General features: G+C 48.3%; 1 protein-coding gene across 3 annotated transcripts in view; it reads right to left on the bottom strand.

The window, feature by feature from the left end:
• AHNAK (AHNAK nucleoprotein) overlaps window positions 1-18,019 on the bottom strand; it is a 138,332-nt gene that overhangs the window by 86,520 nt on the left and 33,793 nt on the right. For all 3 annotated transcript variants that reach the window (XM_070488000.1, XM_070488002.1, XM_070488001.1), the window contains exon 5: window positions 3,265-3,364. In XM_070488000.1, coding sequence (XP_070344101.1) covers window positions 3,265-3,364 — 100 coding nt within the window. The remainder of the gene's footprint in view (window positions 1-3,264; window positions 3,365-18,019) is intronic.

Below are 18,019 nucleotides of genomic sequence, written 5' to 3' on the forward strand. Positions count from 1 at the left end.
CTCTTACTGTGTGTCTGCGCACTGTACAGGTGCTACCTGGCTTAATCCTCACCACCACCACATAAGAGAAGTCCTCTAATTATCCTAATTGCTCAAATGAGGAAACTAGAACTTGCCGGAGGGCAGAGGAACAGAAACGGGATTCATACCCAGGCAGCCCAGCTCCAGAGTAGGGCTCTTAACCACTAGGACACACAGCTCTCCATGCCACACCGTGTGACATCCCACACTGTGACTTTATGAGTTGACATTCCCAGAGTCAACTTTGCAGCATTTCACCCTCCAAAACCCACTGGAGCGTTCAGGACACCGTGTGACATCAACACCAGATATCTTGATTCAAAAGCCCCGCTGGTCTGAACTTCACAGACTTATCTCAAAGTACCACAGCAGATCTCTGATCAAACCTATTGATTTTCTGCTTATTGACCAAAATGACTCTTTATGACAACAGCTGACAACGGGGTGGCCGTGAGAAAGCCAACACAAGTTCTGTTCTGTTCAAACGTGTTTTTAACAATTAAAGGAAATGGCAGAATTCTCTTGAGAAGTTGATTTAGAGAAAGCTGGGGGCTAATGGCAGAGGCAGGAAAGGCTTATTTCTGGCATTCTGGTGAAGTAATGTTTACACAACACTCTGGCTTCAAAGTCCATGAAAATGAGGGACATGCAACCTAGCACCTAAGGAAACATCCATGACCAGGGAAAAGCCTGTGACATGGTCTGTAGATGAGACCCCAACAAAGATAACCGTAATCTTTCACCTGTAGTTCGAACCAAGGCACGTGAAGATGAGAAGCCAGAGCAAGGGCCTCTAAGCTCTGCAGAGTTTATCTGAATCCTTGTTCCTGGCAGCTTTTACTCTGCCTCCTTCGGTACTGGCCGTCAATAAGTGCTCATTGCATGAGTAGACATTATGCACCCAGTGTATAACAAGTCCTTTGAGGAAAGGGATCAAATCCCAGTGGCCTTTAAATCCTAAGACACTTAATAAATGTTGATGAAGTCCATTGCACGAGAAAGAAGTGCTGCATTGGGAAGGCAAACACTATGAGAAGCTAGAATCTGCTCCCAAAAGGGCAAGAGACAAGAATCCAGCCATGTGAGTGTTGGGAAGGCAGCCAGAAGCTCTTGCCATCATCTATGTATTTTATGTACCAGACATACTCTGCAGGGGACCTTCCTGGGTCTCCACTGAATGTGAAGTCTAGCAGAAGCCCAGTGCTGAGGGAGCTGAAACAGGGATGACCAGGCACCGCGGGAGAGCACAGGGAAGGGGCAGTGAGCCCAGACTTGGAGGCTCAAGGAGGCCTGGGGTGGTAACTCAAAGGCCCAGAAAAACAGGGGACACAAGGCCTGTGGAATGGCATCATGAAGACGGAAGCAGGGCCCAGCATCATGAATTTGGGCACCCGCCAGCACTTTGCTGTGGCCGGAGTGAAAGGCCCACATGGGAAACTGTGGGTGCTCAGATGGACGCCAGGTCACGGCAGCCTTGTGTGCTAAGCCAAGGATGTGAACTCCACCCTGAAAGCCAAGAAGAGCCACTGAAGAATTTGAAGCAGGGGAGTAACATGATATGATTTTTATTTTAGACTGGCCTCTACTTAAAGCTCAGCCCATCAGTGGAGGAGAAGATCTAAGCCAGGCAGACCAGTTAGAGACGACTGCAGTAAATAATGAAACCTAAGATGTCAGAGATGTTGAGGAGGTGGGTGACTGGTGTGGCAACCAGATGATTAGCAGAGCTGCTCAGAGGCAGAGAAAACAAGAGGCGGATCGGGTTGGCAGGGAGAGGGGAGGTGGAGGTGAGCCCAGTGCCAGGCCTCCCAGCTGGTGCAGGCCTGGAGCTCAGAAGAGAGGGCTGGCTAGAGAACAGGCTTGAGAATCAGTGGGCCCCAAGAGGTTGCCCAGAAAGCATCGAGAGTGAGAAAAATAAAGACCCTAGCGCAGGTCCTTGGGAAAGTCTACCATTTGTGAGCCTACAAAAGGTCTGGGAAGGGAGAGCAGAGTTGTCCTAACCATGCAGACATCAAGACAAAAGAGACATCACCAAGCTGAGGGACGAGAAGGCTCCCAGAAGGGAGAAACATAGCTCCAAATGCCCAGAGAGTGCACTGGGCAGAATAAAGGATAAGCGAGAACAGTCTTGGGTGGAGATGAGGGAAGGCCTGTGGCAGTGGGTGACACTGGAGTGAGTGGAAAACGGGGAAGAGGCGACCCTTTCAAGCAGGTTGACTCTACAGGGACAACAGCAAGAAGGGGGAGGGACTGAGGGAGGGTTTCTTTAAAGGGGGAGGGGCGTGTGCATATTTATCTGCCGAAAGGAGATGCCAAGACAGAGATGGGGTGCTGGGGAGAGACGGGGTGACCGGTGGAGGTGAATGAGAGGGATACACAGAACCCCTGGAGGGATTAGCCTCAGGAGTCAAGACACCATGTGATGCTGGGATGGAGGAGGCAGGGGAGGTGGGGGTCCACGGGGCGCAGGAGGAGGAAGCTGAGAGCTCCAATTCCCCAGTGACAGAGCAGTCACTCTGCTCCAGTTGAAGATTTCAACATTTCCAAAAAAGCTATATATTCCCTATTTTCTGTGAAACCTCCTGATTTTCAAAGTTTGCAAACTACCTCCAAAAAAGTTTAATTCTTGTGCCGAACCAAAACATGGCTATGGCCCAGACTGAGCCAACAGCCCCCCAGCTAGCTCCCCATGATCCAGGATTTCCACACCCATAGCCATTTCTTCCTTTTGTCTCACCCTTCGTGTGGGCGTCTTCCCTCTTGGGAGGCCTAAGAAAGCATTTCCTTTATAGGATCAAAAATACCTTTTGCTAAACTCTGGTGGCTCTTCAATTAGAAGTAGATACTAATGCTTGAATTCTAAGTGTCCGGTCTCTGCTCCACCCTGAACTCTGAATTCAATAGACACTGTCCTATAAGCATGCCAATGTTCCACAAAGCCCTACATACAAAGAAACGCTTGAGAAGCCTTCTAAAGGAGTCAATAATTCTTCTGTAGTAAGTGCATTTTCTACACGTTTTTCAAAGAGCTGAAAGGAGAGAAGGAGGACTTGAATTTCTAGACCCCGGAGAGGAACAGGCTGGGCCCCTGTTGTCCTGAGCCAGCTCCTTCCAGAGTGTGACTTCTATGGCCCAGGAAGGCCTGGTCACTTGCAGATGCTCCCAGGAGCCTATCTCTCAAGAGAGGGTATCATTATTACAATTAAGGTTACCATTCTTTCACTTCCCACCACCTTCTCTCACCTGCGTTTGAGGTGGACATTGAAACTGCCCGGGCTTGGCTGGTGGCTTCCTCCGGTTTATTCTGGTGTTTGCATTCCAGTGCTGATGGCTGTGATGTGTTCTAACAACAAAGACAAGGATTATTACCAGGTCATTCATCAAGTGATCCAATTAATTAACATTTCTTAAATGTCTACTAAGGGTATACAGAAAAACCAGAGGTCCCACCTTTACCCCCCACCACATCCCACCCAGCCCACTCCACCCTCATTTGGAAGTTCTGTCTGTGGAAGTGATAAGAGAATCTTAAGAAGGGAGCTGGCATATGCTGAAAGACATCCTTCCGTGAAAGTCCAGGGAAACTCGTACAAAGGGGACAATGTCATCTCGGGTTCATGAGTTCAGGAGATCTAGCCGCTGTCCTCAAGGATTTTGCAGTGGCAGAAGAAAAGAGATAAGGTGCAACCCAACACTGATGAACAAGATGCTGTCAAGTGAAGAATGTGTACAAAGGAGGGCTGTGAGTTACCGAGCACCTTCTCTGCTTAGCACCAAGCTGGATCTCATGGGGCAGGAGCTCCAACGAGTAGATTGAACTCCACTAGGAGGCCCTGAAGCCTTATGTGGTAGATCTTCAATCCAGGGGTCACCACCATGTCAGAATAAGCGATCCATCAAGAAGGAAAGCCCACCTGAGCATTGGATTCCCTGGCAAGTGCCAGGATTCTCTCTGCCAGCAACATGGAAACCATGGTTGCTATCAACACCTTCAATGGGCTGTTCTTTTCGTGTGTTTCCTCAAGTTGAACATCATCCCAAGAAATTGCTCTTCCTCAACAGAAAGTAACTTGGAGGCTGATGAATGGAATGAGTCCGGGTCTTCACTTTCCAATTGGTGGATTTTCTTATTCATGATTCCTTCTTACAGATGGTCTGTCTTCCCTGTCCCAAGCTTTCCGAGGGAGGATGGGGCCACTTAAATTTTTCCTCACCATAAGTAACAAGCAAATCTTTCATTAGATTTTCCTAAGGGCTGGGACCATGGATTATTTGTCTCTGTGCCCCTGTTTGTAGAGCCTAGCACAGTGTCCCAGGCACTCTGGAAATGTTCGTTGCTTGAATGGATGACTGATGAGAGAAGGAAGGAAGGACAGATGGAAGGAAGAAAGGAAGCAAGGAAGGAAGGAAGGAAGAAATTTTTTTTCAACTGAATGATACTTGCGTTTCTTTAACAACCAATGGCATGAAAATTTCCCACACTCTTAAAAACTGCACATAGATTAATCTCATCCCACTGGTTTTTCTTAGTGCACAAATTTTCAAAAATCCTAATAGATTAATCAGGTGTGAATTACTTTACAGAAACACTCTTGCCTCTTCCAGAAATAGTTTGGTTGAGTAATTAAGCATTCAATGACTCTTCCTTCATTTCAATTTGTTCGGTTTTCAATTATAAAATGTAACTCAGAATAAGTCCAAATAACCACAGAAGAAAGGAATGTTTTTTTCTTTCAGAAAGGATTGAATAATAATGACAAACACATTAGCACTTACCATATGCCAAACACTGTTTAAACTTGTATATAAACTCCTTCTAGCAACTCGGGAGATTGTTGCTACCGTTACTCTGTTCTACACAAGAGAAAACCGAGGCACAGAGAGCATAAGTAACTTGCCACACAGCTAAGAAGTGGCAGAGCTGAGATCTGGACACAGGCCTTCTGGTTCATGAACCCCCCCACTCATGTTTTGCAGCATATATCAGAAAATATGAAGGAAAAAAAAGTCCAAGGCAAAGTTACCAGAATATCCAAAATAATAAGTTATCCTAAAGAAACTAAGATTCTTAGCTAAATATATAGATTGCCCCACGGCGTCCTGTTGGTATAATTTGTGGCCAAAACTGGAGTGCTTTAGAAATAGAGTAATATTTCTAAAACCAGCAAAGCAAAGATTCTGTAGTAGCTGGACTGAATAAAGGAGTAGGACATGACTTTGGTTTCAACTCTCTTTAGAAAATGAAACAATCAAATCAACAAGCAAATGTTTTTCTGGTACAAATATGAAATTAACCTGACACAAACACAGAATTAAACTGAAACCATCAAAACGAGTCACACTGCCTTAAAATCCTATGCTCCCTCTAAAAAAGTAACTTTAGGAGGAGGCCATTATTAAATCCAGCCACAGTGGGTGGTGATTCCAATTCAATCATCAGAGATTAATGTTAAGGCACGAAATGATTCTAAGCTGTATCTTGTTAGTAACAAAGAACCATGCCTAGAGAAAACTTTCAGGGAGAAAAACCCTTTCGCAACCACCATCTTGGCGTTATCCAGAGGTTAAGAAAAATAGAAGAACAAACGACCTCAAGGTGGGGGTGGGGGGAAGGGAACTAGCCACAAAATTAAACAGTGTACGATTTTAAACGCTCTCAAAGCTTTTCCTTTTAAAATGTGCTTCTCTCTGGAATACGTTGTACTAGGTGACGTGTGAGCTTAGAAAAGATTAAGGCAGGACCCAGCCCGTGGTATAGCTTCTGATAGACCAGAAGATGGGCCAGCTATCATCAGAGGTGAGCAAAGGACAGAACCAACAACTTCTGCTGACGTGTTCCAAGCTGCTCTAAGGAGAAACCCAGAGGCCGGGGAGCAGAGAATGTACCGCGCCATCGGATTGGGCGACTTGACATCGTCATTCCAGGACGTGGCCACTGTGTGGCGGGAAAGGACATGAAGGAAGGGCAGGCTGTGGCATCGAAAGAATTCACTGGAGCCACTCCAGAGAAGTGAGGATATGCAGGGGAAAGGAGAGGTCATTCCCCTGGGGTCCTATAAGACCCCCACACTCTTGTGTTTCACATCTAAAGGTCACAGCGAAATGTGTGGAGAAAAACTGTTACATAACTATTTCTATCTAAAAGGGCAGAGACCTGATTACTTACTCATTCTATGTAAAATAGTTACTAAATAACAGAACACATAGCAGTTAAATAGTTTTATTACTCTACATGCAATTATGTTACTAACACGAATTACAATTTCCTCACCTAGAAAATTGAACTGAAATTTTTATTCTAACGAGATAATGTGTTTTGACCAACAGATTGGTAAAAAAAAATAAAGAAGATCACTAAAAACCAATAAGGGTATGGAGAAAGCAGGGGCTTTCACACCCAAAAGTGGGAATGTGTATGGATCCAGCCGCTTGGGAGGGCAATTTGGCATAGCTATTAACATGCTAAGTGCACATGCTCCTTCACTCAGCAATTCCATCTGTAGGTGTCCCAGTGAAATACTTGGACATGTACTCAGAGTGGTTTTGCAAGGATGTTCATAGACTGGACATGACTCAAAGCTCTGTCAGTACAGGAATAGCTAAACAAACAGTACTCCGTCTATGCTATGCGATATTTCACAACCGTGAAAAACAATGAAGTGAATCTGTAGTTACCTACACAGAACATCTCCAAAACATATTAGTAAGGAGAAACAAGCAAATTGCAAAACAATACGGTGGGATCTTATTTACGGTTTCTTTTAACCCGCCAAGCTACAGCTGTCTGTGTTCACAGACAGCTTTGTCCAAACGCATAGAGCAAAGTCTGCAGGATGTACGCCAAGATGGTGGCTGTAGTTAGTGCTCAGGAGGGGCATGCAACTGGGTTTGGGGCAAGCAGAACTTCCCTACTGTTTCAATTTTTTTTCCTCCCCAAAGCCCCAATACATAGTTGTATATTCTAGTTGTAAGTCCTTCTAGTTTTTCTATGTGAGCTGCTGCCACAGCACGGCTACTGACAGACAAGTGGTGTGGTTCTGTGCCCAAGAACCAAACTTGGGCCCCTGGAGTGGAATGTGCCGAACTTTAACCACTAGGCCATCAGGGCTCTGTTTGAATTTTCGAGAAAAATGAATTGCTATGTGGTGTAATTAAAAATTAAATCTTTCATAATGTGAGTTCTAAAAATGTCTACCGGCCCAAAAGAGTGTTCAGCAGAGTTGAAAGTATTTTACCAGCTGTGATTACGTCAATCAGAGGAGGTTCAGGCAACAAATATTTATTTAGCACCTACTATGTGCCAGGCACTGTTCCAGACTCTGAGGATAGATTAAAAATCCCTGCCTGCTTAGAGTTATATTCCAGTGGAGTTTATGGCATCATTTCCTTTGGGATGGGGGGCTCTGGGAGAGAGGTATGGGGAGATAAAATCGGCCCAGAGGCAGGGGCATACAGAGATGGGTTCTGGTCACCTCTTCTAGGCCAGGCAAAGAGGAAAAGGCAGAAACGGTCTAAGCCTTTAGTGCAGCCCCCAGCATCTGGCTGGCCTCTCACTGCACACCCTCCATGTCTGCTCCAACCACCTGTACAAGTTGGAATGCCTGCAGTTGGGCAGCTCCTGGGTCACTCCTCAGGCCTCATGGAAGGACTGAGAACCAAGTGTGGAAGGAGGAAAGGGTGCAGCCAAGCTCTGGTCTGGTTTAGGAGCTCCTGGCTCCTTGGGGCTACCAACTGAGAGTTCCCTTCCTACATGGGGCCACTTAGAATGACGATGGCTGAGAGCAAAAGGAAAGGAGGAGAGGTAAGAGGAAAGTGAGTGAGATGAAGGAAGTGAGAGTAGAGAGGAAAGGAGCATGTGTAGGAGTTGACGGGGATCCACTTTGGCCAAAGAGGGGAGAACATCTCCCTTCATGTGCCATCTGGCACCAGAGCAAGGCCGGCAGCCCTTACTGTGCTGCGAAGCCATGTGAGAGGCCGCTAGTCCCCAGCGCCCTTCCTTCCACCTTCCTTGGCTCTTCTGTCCCCCAGACTGGACCACCTGGCTTCCAGCTTTCCTTCTTGTCTAAGCTGAACAGAATAGGGAATAGGGCAGGTGAAGTGACTCGAGAGGGACCTAACATGAAAAAGTGGAACCGAGACTCAACTTACTGTGGTGATCGTTTCCCAGCACACATATATATCAACTCATTATTTGTTGTACCTCTAAAACGAATGCAATATTCTATGCCAATTATATTTCAATAAAACTGGAAAAAGAAAAAGTGGAGCTGAATTTGGGGTTTACCCAAGAGATTAAACACACAATTTCAGGTGAGAAGATTAAGGGAATCCCGTATCACAGACCAACCTGCGTTTATAGAAGAACAGCACAGAGAGGGCCTGTGGAAACAAAGCAATGGCTCAATAATAGTGAAATTGCAGGAATCTTTGACAAGCCAGTAGGGCAGAGATTTCAGGCTAGGGTGGCCTTTCCTGAGGCCTTCAAATTACACCTTATATTGGGGCCGGCCCGGTGGCACAGTGGTTAAGTGCGCACGTTCTGCTTCGGCGGCCCAGGGTTTACCAGTTCGGATCTCGGGTGCAGACATGGCATCGCGTGGCAAGCCATGCAGTGGGACGTGCTGTGGTAGGCATTCTACATATAAAGTAGAGGAAGATGGGCACGGATGTTAGCTCAGGGCCAGTCTTCCTCAGAAAAAAGAGGAGGATTGGCAGATGTTAGCTCAGGGCTAATCTTCCTTGGGAAAAAAAGAAAATTACACCTTATAGGCATTGGGCTACCCTACATGAGCCCAGCCCAGCCAGCTTCCCTGCAATGCCCGTTCACACGGGTGCTAGAAGGCTGAGGTAATCTGATTGGCCTGGAGATTCACGTCTGCTGGGGAAGACTAGTTTTGTTAACGATCAGGATCAGGTTGGAACCTGTTCCTCCCACACCTACGTGCTGTCCCTCAGAGTCCGGTGGTGAGACGTGTGGGGCGTGGTGAGCAGCTTTGCATTGTTCCAATGATTAATAAAATCCAATGGGCTTTCAACTGCTGAGCCTGGATGACCGTACTGGATATCAAGCTAAGGAACCACCTCCACTTCATTTCTTTTCCATTTTGAACTAACAGAATCAACTGGGAGATTCTTGACCCACCACTTTGTGTGGTAAATAATCCTTTCATCTCACCTACCTCAACAACTGGCTCTCTGTGGACAAGGAATCAGCCCAAGCCACCTGGATCAGGTGCCATTGGACCCAGTCTGCACTGGGCTGGGAATGGTGTTTCTTTCTTGACAACAGGACATGGACATTGCTCAAACACACTGCATTACGTTAAAACACACAATTCCATACCCACTTCCCCAGGAGATTTCTGATCTCAGTGCTTCAAAATCTACTTTCCAGGAGGACTTTGTCCAAACTTGGGAAAGATAAGCACACTTACCAAACTTCAGCCTCGATGTCCTTGAAGGAGGCTTGGAAACGCCCTGAAAAGCGCGGATTCAAGAGCTGTATGCTCGGGCATCACAAATGCTCTCCTACGCTCACATGTCAGGATTTCACGGCCAAGTGCTGCCCAGCAAAATACACAAGGGCTTTGTCTCATTCTGCAACGGTCTGTGCTGGCAACGGGGCCACTGTTGCTGTGTCCGTCCAGCTCAAAGAGAACAGCAGGGTGGAGGTGGAGCAAGTTAGCTGCAACAAAGAGAAGGCCAGCCCCACCTTGCTTCAGGTGGAAAACACAGCTCTCCACATCCTGGCTGGGGTTTCTGGTCAAAAATTTCAGTAGGAAGGAAGGGAGGGACAGAGGGGGGAGAAAGGAGAACAAATGAAGATGCTTTCTTTGTATTACTCTCTTAATAAAACAAAGCCTGTCGGGGCACTCAGAATTTCGTCAGAAAGATGCATTTTTTTAAATCAATAAAAACTGGGGCTGGCCCCGTGGCCGAGTGGTTAAGTTCGCGTGCTCCGCTGCAGGCGGCCCAGTGTTTCATTGGTTCGAATCCTGGGCAGGGACATGGCACTGCTCATCAAACCACGCTGAGACAGCGTCCCACATGCCACAACTAGAAGGACCCACAACCAAGAATATACAACTATGTACTGGGGGGCTTTGGGGAGAAAAAGGAAAAAATAAATAAATAAAATCTTTTTAAAAATCAATAAAAATAAAAATAATCTATTGGGAACAGAATCCTCAAAAGTCACACTTCCCAGACTTAAACGATGAATGACAGACATTTCAGGTGCCAGCCACTGGTTTTGGACCAAACTGATCAGATCAGGGGAGCCCCCTCCTCCTCTACACCCCAGCTTTCCTCCCTTCCTTCCTCCACTTCAATTCTTGGCTGTCACATCTCTGCTGCAATTCCGGTGGGGGCCATCTCAGACCCCCTCCTGCCCCACCTTCATCTCCCACCAAATCCCAGCAGGTGTCTTCCCACTCGGCATGCCTTCTGTGGCCGCCATCCCACCTTTCTGGGACTTCAGCTCCGCACCTTCTGAGTCACCAAGTTTTTACTTTACCTCCTTTTCACCCCAACAAGGCAGTCCCGCCTGCTAGAAGGGTGTGGATTTTGAAGAGTTTGCTGACTGACAGGCTGCACGCTTTCTATCCTTTACTGAAATTAAATCAGACCCATCAACAGCTGAAGGAGAGCAGCTGCTAGGCAAAACTTTAGCAATCACTTATTACAGAACCAGTTCTGGTGTTTGTTTGGTTGGTTTGCTTTGGAACTGTTTATACGTTTTTACCCAAAGTAGAGACTAATGCCTCTTGGAGATCAGAGAAATACATAGTAATGGACAGAAGGAAAACTGGGGCACTTGTTGCTAAGGGGAAGTGATAAGTGAAGCGATAAGATAGTGATAGGAGGGCTTAGTGAGTTTCTGCCATGTGCCGTGTGCCATGTGCCGTGTGCCATGGGCCATGTGCCTGACACTGTGCTGGCGATATGATGGTGAACAAGCAGACTGCATCCCCCCCTCCCAGAGCTGACAGTTTGATGGGGGAGGCAGACAGGCAGGCAACTGGTTGCAGATAATTTAATATGAACAACGCTGAGAACAGAAAAGCAGAGAGTAAGTGGAAAGCCAGCATACTGGCGAGAGCAGGGCATGCTAAGAGTGCTGGAGGGGGCCAGCCCTGTGGCCGAGCAGTTAAGTTCACACACTCCGCTTCGGCGGCCCAGGGTTTCGATGGTTCAGATCCTGGGTGCAGACATGGCACTGCTTATCAAGCCACGTTGAGGCAGCATCCCCCATGCCACAACTAGAAGGACCCACAACTAAAATATACAACTATGTACTGGGGGGCTTTGGGAAGAAGAAGGAAAAAAAAAAATCTTGGCAACAGATGTGAGCTCAGGTGCCAATCTTTAAAAAAAGTGAGTGCTGGAAAGAGCTGAGTGTGGCTGGAGGGCCAGCTTGAGGCTGCAGGGACTGACAATGGCCAGAGTCAAAAGGAGGGGAGCGCGCAGGAGACTGGAGGGGCGAGCACTTTCAGGGTGCTGGCTGGAGCACGGAAAGGCTGAGACCTGCTGTGCTCAGAGCACCTCCAAGAACTTTTCTTCCCTGCGTGAGCAAACGTGCAGTTCAAGCCATCTCGGTAAGGCATTCCCATCCAACTCTTCTCTCTATTGTTCAGTGAGAGTTAACCAAACGCTCATGAACACAGAGCAACCCAGAATCCAATTCCTGCTGGAGCAGAGTGGGCAGGAGGCACGCTCCACTCCCCATGTTTTTTCCTGTCCTTATTTCTGACATCAGAAAAGCACTATCAAAGGTTCTCCGTGATTATGTAACAAGAACATGGCCAGCAAGCCTCAAGGGACACACAGGACCCAACCATTTCCCTTTCGAAATCGTCAAACGCCAAAAGTGAGCGTTTGCCCCACATGCGGCGCAGTCTTTTTAACCTAGGTTGCTGGCAAGGTCTGGAAGCACCAATAAGGCGAGAACCTTATTAATCCAAGGTATTTATTTCCTTTTGATAAACAGTACCATGTAATTTCCCATTTTCAGGGACAATAATTACTTCAAACAAAGGGCAGTCAGCAAAAAGAGTATTTACAGGGAGTGGCTTTCCTCCATAGGACTACAGCCCAGCTAAGAAAAATAATTTTTTTAATTTTACTTTTTTTTTTTTTGAGGAAGATTAGCCCTGAGCTAACTACTGCCAATCTTCCTCTTTTTGCTGAGGAAGAGTGGCCCTGAGCTAACATCCATGCCCATCTTCCTCCATTTTATACATGGGACGCCTACCACAGCACGGCTTTTGCCAAGCGGTGCCATGTCAACACCGGGATCCAAACCAGCGAACCCCGGGCCGCCGATAAGAGGAACGTGTGCTCTTAACTGCTGCACCACCAGGCGGTCCCCCAAAATAATTTTTTTTAAAAAGCCTTGGTTAAAAGCATTAATTTGTCTCTTAGATATGATTCAAGAGATAATTAATTTTTGGAAAAACAAGGTGTTCAAACAGAGAGGGAACAGCAAAAATCCACACACACACCCCCCAGGCCTCCTGGACCACCAGCTCCAATCCCTGCTACGCACCTGGCACTCCCCCCTCCCACAGCTAAATTCCTAGAATTTATTTTCTAGGAATTTAGACAATCCACACCGGCTGCCTCCACTCTCTCACTTGACCTCCCTAATCTGCCTGAAGGGCCCACTTGAAATTCAAGTTGTGCGCGGACTGGGACTCTTACAAGTAGAAACTGCCCTGTCATTCTTCTCTCCTGCCTGCTCACATTCCAGCCCTCCCCACTGCCTGGCCACTGGACACAGGCGATGGAGGCCGGATGGCGACCTTGTGCCCTGAAGGAGACCACATGTCCAGGTAAAACACGAAACCCAGGCCGCAGGGCACTGGCTGGTAAGGCCAGAGGTTGTCAAAAGCCTTTCCCCTCACCGGCCCGGGAGTGGGGACGGTAAGGCAGGCAGGGGTCAATGTCCCTGCTACCGTCCAGGGTCCGGGGCTGTGTCAGGCCCGCAGCAGGGACAGCAAGGCGGCTCCCCAGCCACGCTGTTTGTGAGGCTTTGCTAAAAAGGCTCTCCTGTCCCAAAATACCCGAGCTGCCTGCCCACGGGCCTGAAATAACCACCATGAGGAACCCATCCCTCAGGGCCCAAAAGCTCTCTTTTTAAACGTAAATATCCCAAAGTATCAACGTCTAAGGCGGTGGCACTCTCCAGCACAGCAGTTTCTCAGAGTACAAAGCTGGCGATTGACTAAAGGAAAAGCATGCGTCCCTGCCCCGTTTGGGGCTTAGGGACCCACCAGGGTGAGGAGGCTAGGTTCCGCGGCCACGCCCGAGGAGGTGTGAACCTGGCCTCCAGCAACTTTCCCACAGACCCCCAGGGTCTTCCTTCCCCTCTTTCCGCCTGGCTCTGCTCGGCGCCGGGCGCCCAGCGCCCAGCCCCACCCAGGCCCCGCAGGGCACGTGGCTTGCAGCAGCCCAGAGTTGGATAAAAATCTGCCTGGCAACGGCTTACGAGACCCGGATGCGGCCTAGCGATTGGCAGGTTGGCCAAAGGGGGCGTGGCGGCAGATGCCTCCTGGAGACTGTGCTCCTCTTCTCCTGTCGCCTCTGCCTCTCTCCTTCCCACTCCTCCGGCACCGCGGGCCTCTTTGGGAGGCTCTCTTACTCCCTGGACACTGGCGGCCCCAGGGTTACAGTATAGGGGGCTTAAGGGAGTCATCCGGTTTCTGGCAGGAGGGGGGGAACTTGTGCAAGCGCGCTGCTTTACTTAGGTTGTAAGTTCATTTGAGGCGCGCAAGAGGGACTTACGGAGATGGGGAGCAGGGCTAAAACGTCCCCCTAAAGCCCTTTGGCACTGTCCCTGCTCCCTGTGGGTCCTCTCTTCTTTCCTTCCCTCTCCACGCCCTTGTCCTTTCCCAGTCGCTCATCCCAAACCTCCCCCTTGCCTCTCTGCTCTTACCAGGGCTTTGCCCCTCCCCTGCTGCCTTCTCCCTTCCCTCCCCGCCCCCCCCTCGACCCCCGGCCACGCCGCCTCTGCCTCTGCCCTATCCCAGGCTCACTCTTCCGTTTTCCCACTTGATTTCTATTTGCTTCCTTCTTCCCTCGCGCCCGCATAATCTAAGGAATGGAGAGCCAGTGGTCCGAGCTTGTGGAGGCCCCAGCTCCTTCCCCTTAGGCAGGGCGCCAGGATGGGAGGGTGGGTGGGCCTGCTCCGTCCCACCCAGGAGGCCGGGAAGTCCTCCTGCTCACACTGCTGATTGTTAGCACGTTCTCCAGCCGCTGCAATCGGCCTGGGCCCTGGAGCCAAGCAGGGCCAGAACGCAAAGGGACAGGAAGGGAGACTGGCGACAGTTGGAAACAACTCCGTTCTGCCCAAACTCCTCTATGGGGCCTCCCACGTTCCCAGCCCTCCCACAGGAAAGAGGCACAGCCCCAGCAGGCCAGAGGGATGTGCACAGGCCTGGCCTGCATGCCCATAGCCGCGGGGCAGCGTGTCCACTTGCCGGCTGGTTCACAGCCTTCCGGGCTGCCTCAAGGGTGGTCTGGGACAATGGGTGGGGCTAATTATAATGCAAATATTTTGATTGTATTTTCTCCCTTGTTTATCATCCTCCCCTGGAAGAGTGAAGATCCAGGAGGGGAAAGACCCAGGGTAACACGGGGCAGGAGGGGCTGGCAGCAACTGAGGAGGCTGAACCTGGGCCAGGGGTCCTCTTTGCCTGAGGCCTGGAGCCTACCGCCTACCTCCCAAAAGGGCAAATTGGTAAGAGCCTTTTCTTTTCTGGACTGGACCAGAACCTTGCCAAGCTGCCGGGGTCTCAAGTGTCATTCTAGGATCCCCAAACTTCTCTTGCTCCCCTCAGCCCTGCCTTGCAGAGCCTCCCCACACACTTCACTTCCACGCTTTCACTCCTGCTGTTCCCTCTGCCTGGAACGCCCTCCCCACACTTGTCTCCAAACCTTGAAACACTTATAGTCTGCTATTAACACCATCTTGCTGGTGTCAGAGCAAGCGGAATGCTGTGAGGAGTTAAAGTACTGGCTTCTCAGTCAGACCAGACCCAGTTTGAATCCTGACTCTGCTATTTACTAGCTGTGTGACCCCGAACACATTGCTTGACCTCTCTGAGCCTCAGTTTCTTTGTGTGTAAGTGAGAACAATAATACCCACCTTGTAGGGTTGTTGTAAAAATCAAGAGATAAAGCATGTACAATACAAACACACAGTAAGTATTCAATAGTAGTAATTAACATTTATAATATTTACTATATGCTGAGCGCATTATATGTGTTAATTTATATCATCCTCACAACAACGCTATGAGAGGTACCATATCACCCCTATTTTATAAATAAGGAAACTGAGGCACAGAGAGGTACAATAACTTGCCCAAGATACACAGCTAGGAAGCAGCAGAACTGAGAACTATTATTATTATTCCCCTACCTGACTATAGCCTCGTTGAGGAAAAAGGTTTTGCACGTAAGTGTTTAATAACTACTTCGGGGATGTTGTTAAGAGGTCAAGGCCAGGGCTGGCCCGGTGGCACAGCGGTTAAGTTCGCTCATTCTCGCTTTAGTGGCCCGGGGTTCGCCGTTTTGGATCCCGGATGCGGACACGGCATCGCTTGGCAAGCCATGCTGTGGCAGGCGTCCCACATATAGAGTAGAGGAAAGTGGGCACAGATGTTAGCTCAGGGCCAGTCTTCCTCAGCAAAAAGAGGAGGATTGGCAGCAGATGTTAGCTCAGGGCTAATTCTTCCTCAAAATAAAAAAAAAAGGTCAAGGCCCTACAAATTTCAAAAGACTATCTTCCATCTCCCAAAACCTCCCCAGAAAAAAATTCCCAACTTCTTCAAGGAAGCAGCAATGGCACCATGGGAAAGAAAAAAAATTTTTTTTTAATCAGAAAGCTTGGATGGACCTAGGCAGAGTCACGTCTTCCCAGCTCTCTGAGTTGAGCCCAATTGCTTCACCTCTCCAAACCTCCCCTTTCTGTACGCCTTCTTGCCGGGGCGGAGCCCAGACCCAATGGCAGATCTCAAGAGACAAAGCAGTCTGTGGACTAGAATGCCCTGTCCAAAGAGAAGATCTTTTCGTTCTTAACTCCTCCTGATCCTTGGCTCCACTGCTGGGAAGGTTTTCTGTTAAGGCCAGGCCTCAAGCTTGTGGTGGAAAATAAGAGAGGTGGTTTTTTTTTTGTTTTTTTTTTTTTTTGAGGAAGATTAGCCCTGAGCTAACTACTGCCAATCCTTCTCTTTTTTTTGCTGAGGAAGACTGGCCCTGAGCTAACATCCATGCCCATCTTCCTCTACTTTATACGTGGGACGCCTGCCACAGCATGGCTTTTGCCAAGCGGTACCATGTCTGCACCTGGGATCCGAACCGGCAAACCCTGGGCCGCTGAGAAGCAGAACGAGCAAACTTAACTGCTGCACCACAGGGCCGGCCCCTAAGAGAGGTTTTTAAAGGGAACTGAAACCAGCTTCCTCAGCAGAATGTCCCCCACACATTTGCTGTGGCCCAAGACAGCGCCTCTGCTGGGAGCGTTCAGCCTTAGGAAACACTTGCGGCCACCAGACATCACGGGGTGATTCGCATGCTGGTAAACAGCACATGGCATTCCCGGCCTATGGCAAGCGTTCATGCACCGAATTCTTCGTCCTCGTGAGGAGAGACAGGGAGCTGCTCTGTGCTGCAAAGCCCTAAACCAGAACTCCATTGTCAAAATCCCCAGCTGGAGAGCCCTCCACAGCTGAAGTGTGCACGACGCCAGCCTTTAAAGTGTACTTGCGAAATTAACTTGCCCAAACTTGGACTTCTGTCTTGAAAGCTTGGGTTTATTTGCTAATTCCAGAGGGAAAACATGACACTGTTACAATGGAGAAACTTAGCAATCTCCTCCTTAATCAAGGAATCAAAGTCACGTAGGTCCTGAGACCCCACACCACTTCTGTGGCATTCCTGCCCCAAGCGGCATAACCTCAATCTAACCACGAGGAAACATCATCACACAAACGCAGACTCAGGGACATTTCTACAAAGTAACTGGCCCCGTACACGTCAAAAATATCGATGTCACTAATGACAATGAAAAGCTGAGGAAGTGTTCCAGATTGAAGAAACTAAAGTGCCCGTGACAATTACATGCCATGTGGGATCATGGATGATTGAAACCTCAATGGGGTGGGGAGGGGAATGCTGTAAGGAAATTATTGGGGCAATTGGTAGAGTTTAAATATGGACTCAATGTCAGATAATAATATTGTATCAATGTTAAGTGTCCTGAAGTTGATTATTGTGTTGTGTTTATATAAGAGAATGTCTATACATGCTAAAGTATTTCGGGGTAAGGGTCATGGTGTCTGCATTTTACTCTCAAATGATTCAGCAAAAATAATGATAATTATAACATCTAGAGAGAGAGAGAGAGAGATTAAAACCAATGAGGTAAAATTGGTAAATCTAAGTGAAAGATATATGGATATTGATTGTATTATTCTTGCAACTTCTCTGTAGGTTTGACTTCAAAATAAATACACTTAAAAAAAAAAAAAGGAACGTCAGTTACATGCCTGAGTGCATCTCCCAAATGCCACTCATGTCGCAGCTAAGGCACAATACCAGAGAGCTAAGGTGGGACTCGGAAGAAGTGACACATGGGTACTAGCACCATGCAAAGTTCTGGTGGGTGCTGGGCTTTGCTTTGGGACACTGGAGATACAATATTTCAACAGTGCTGCTGTCACTCAAAACATTTGAGTCAATTTACCAAGCACTCAGGAAGATTAGGTGCGTTACGTTATAATCACACCTTGCTTTTGACCCAAAACAGCCCCATCCACCTTATTAACCAGCCTTGCTTCTGAAAGGATCATAGACTATTGGACCTGGCCAGGGCCTTAGAGAATGCATGCCTTATCCATGTCACAAATGCAGAAACCAACGCTCAGAGAGGGACCTTAATTTGCCCAAGGTCACGGCTAATGCCACTGAGTTCCAGGCCGGTGCTCTTTTTAGA

The sequence above is a fragment of the Equus asinus genome, chromosome 17, assembly GCF_041296235.1.
Source record: "Equus asinus isolate D_3611 breed Donkey chromosome 17, EquAss-T2T_v2, whole genome shotgun sequence".
Taxonomy (NCBI): domain Eukaryota; kingdom Metazoa; phylum Chordata; class Mammalia; order Perissodactyla; family Equidae; genus Equus; species Equus asinus.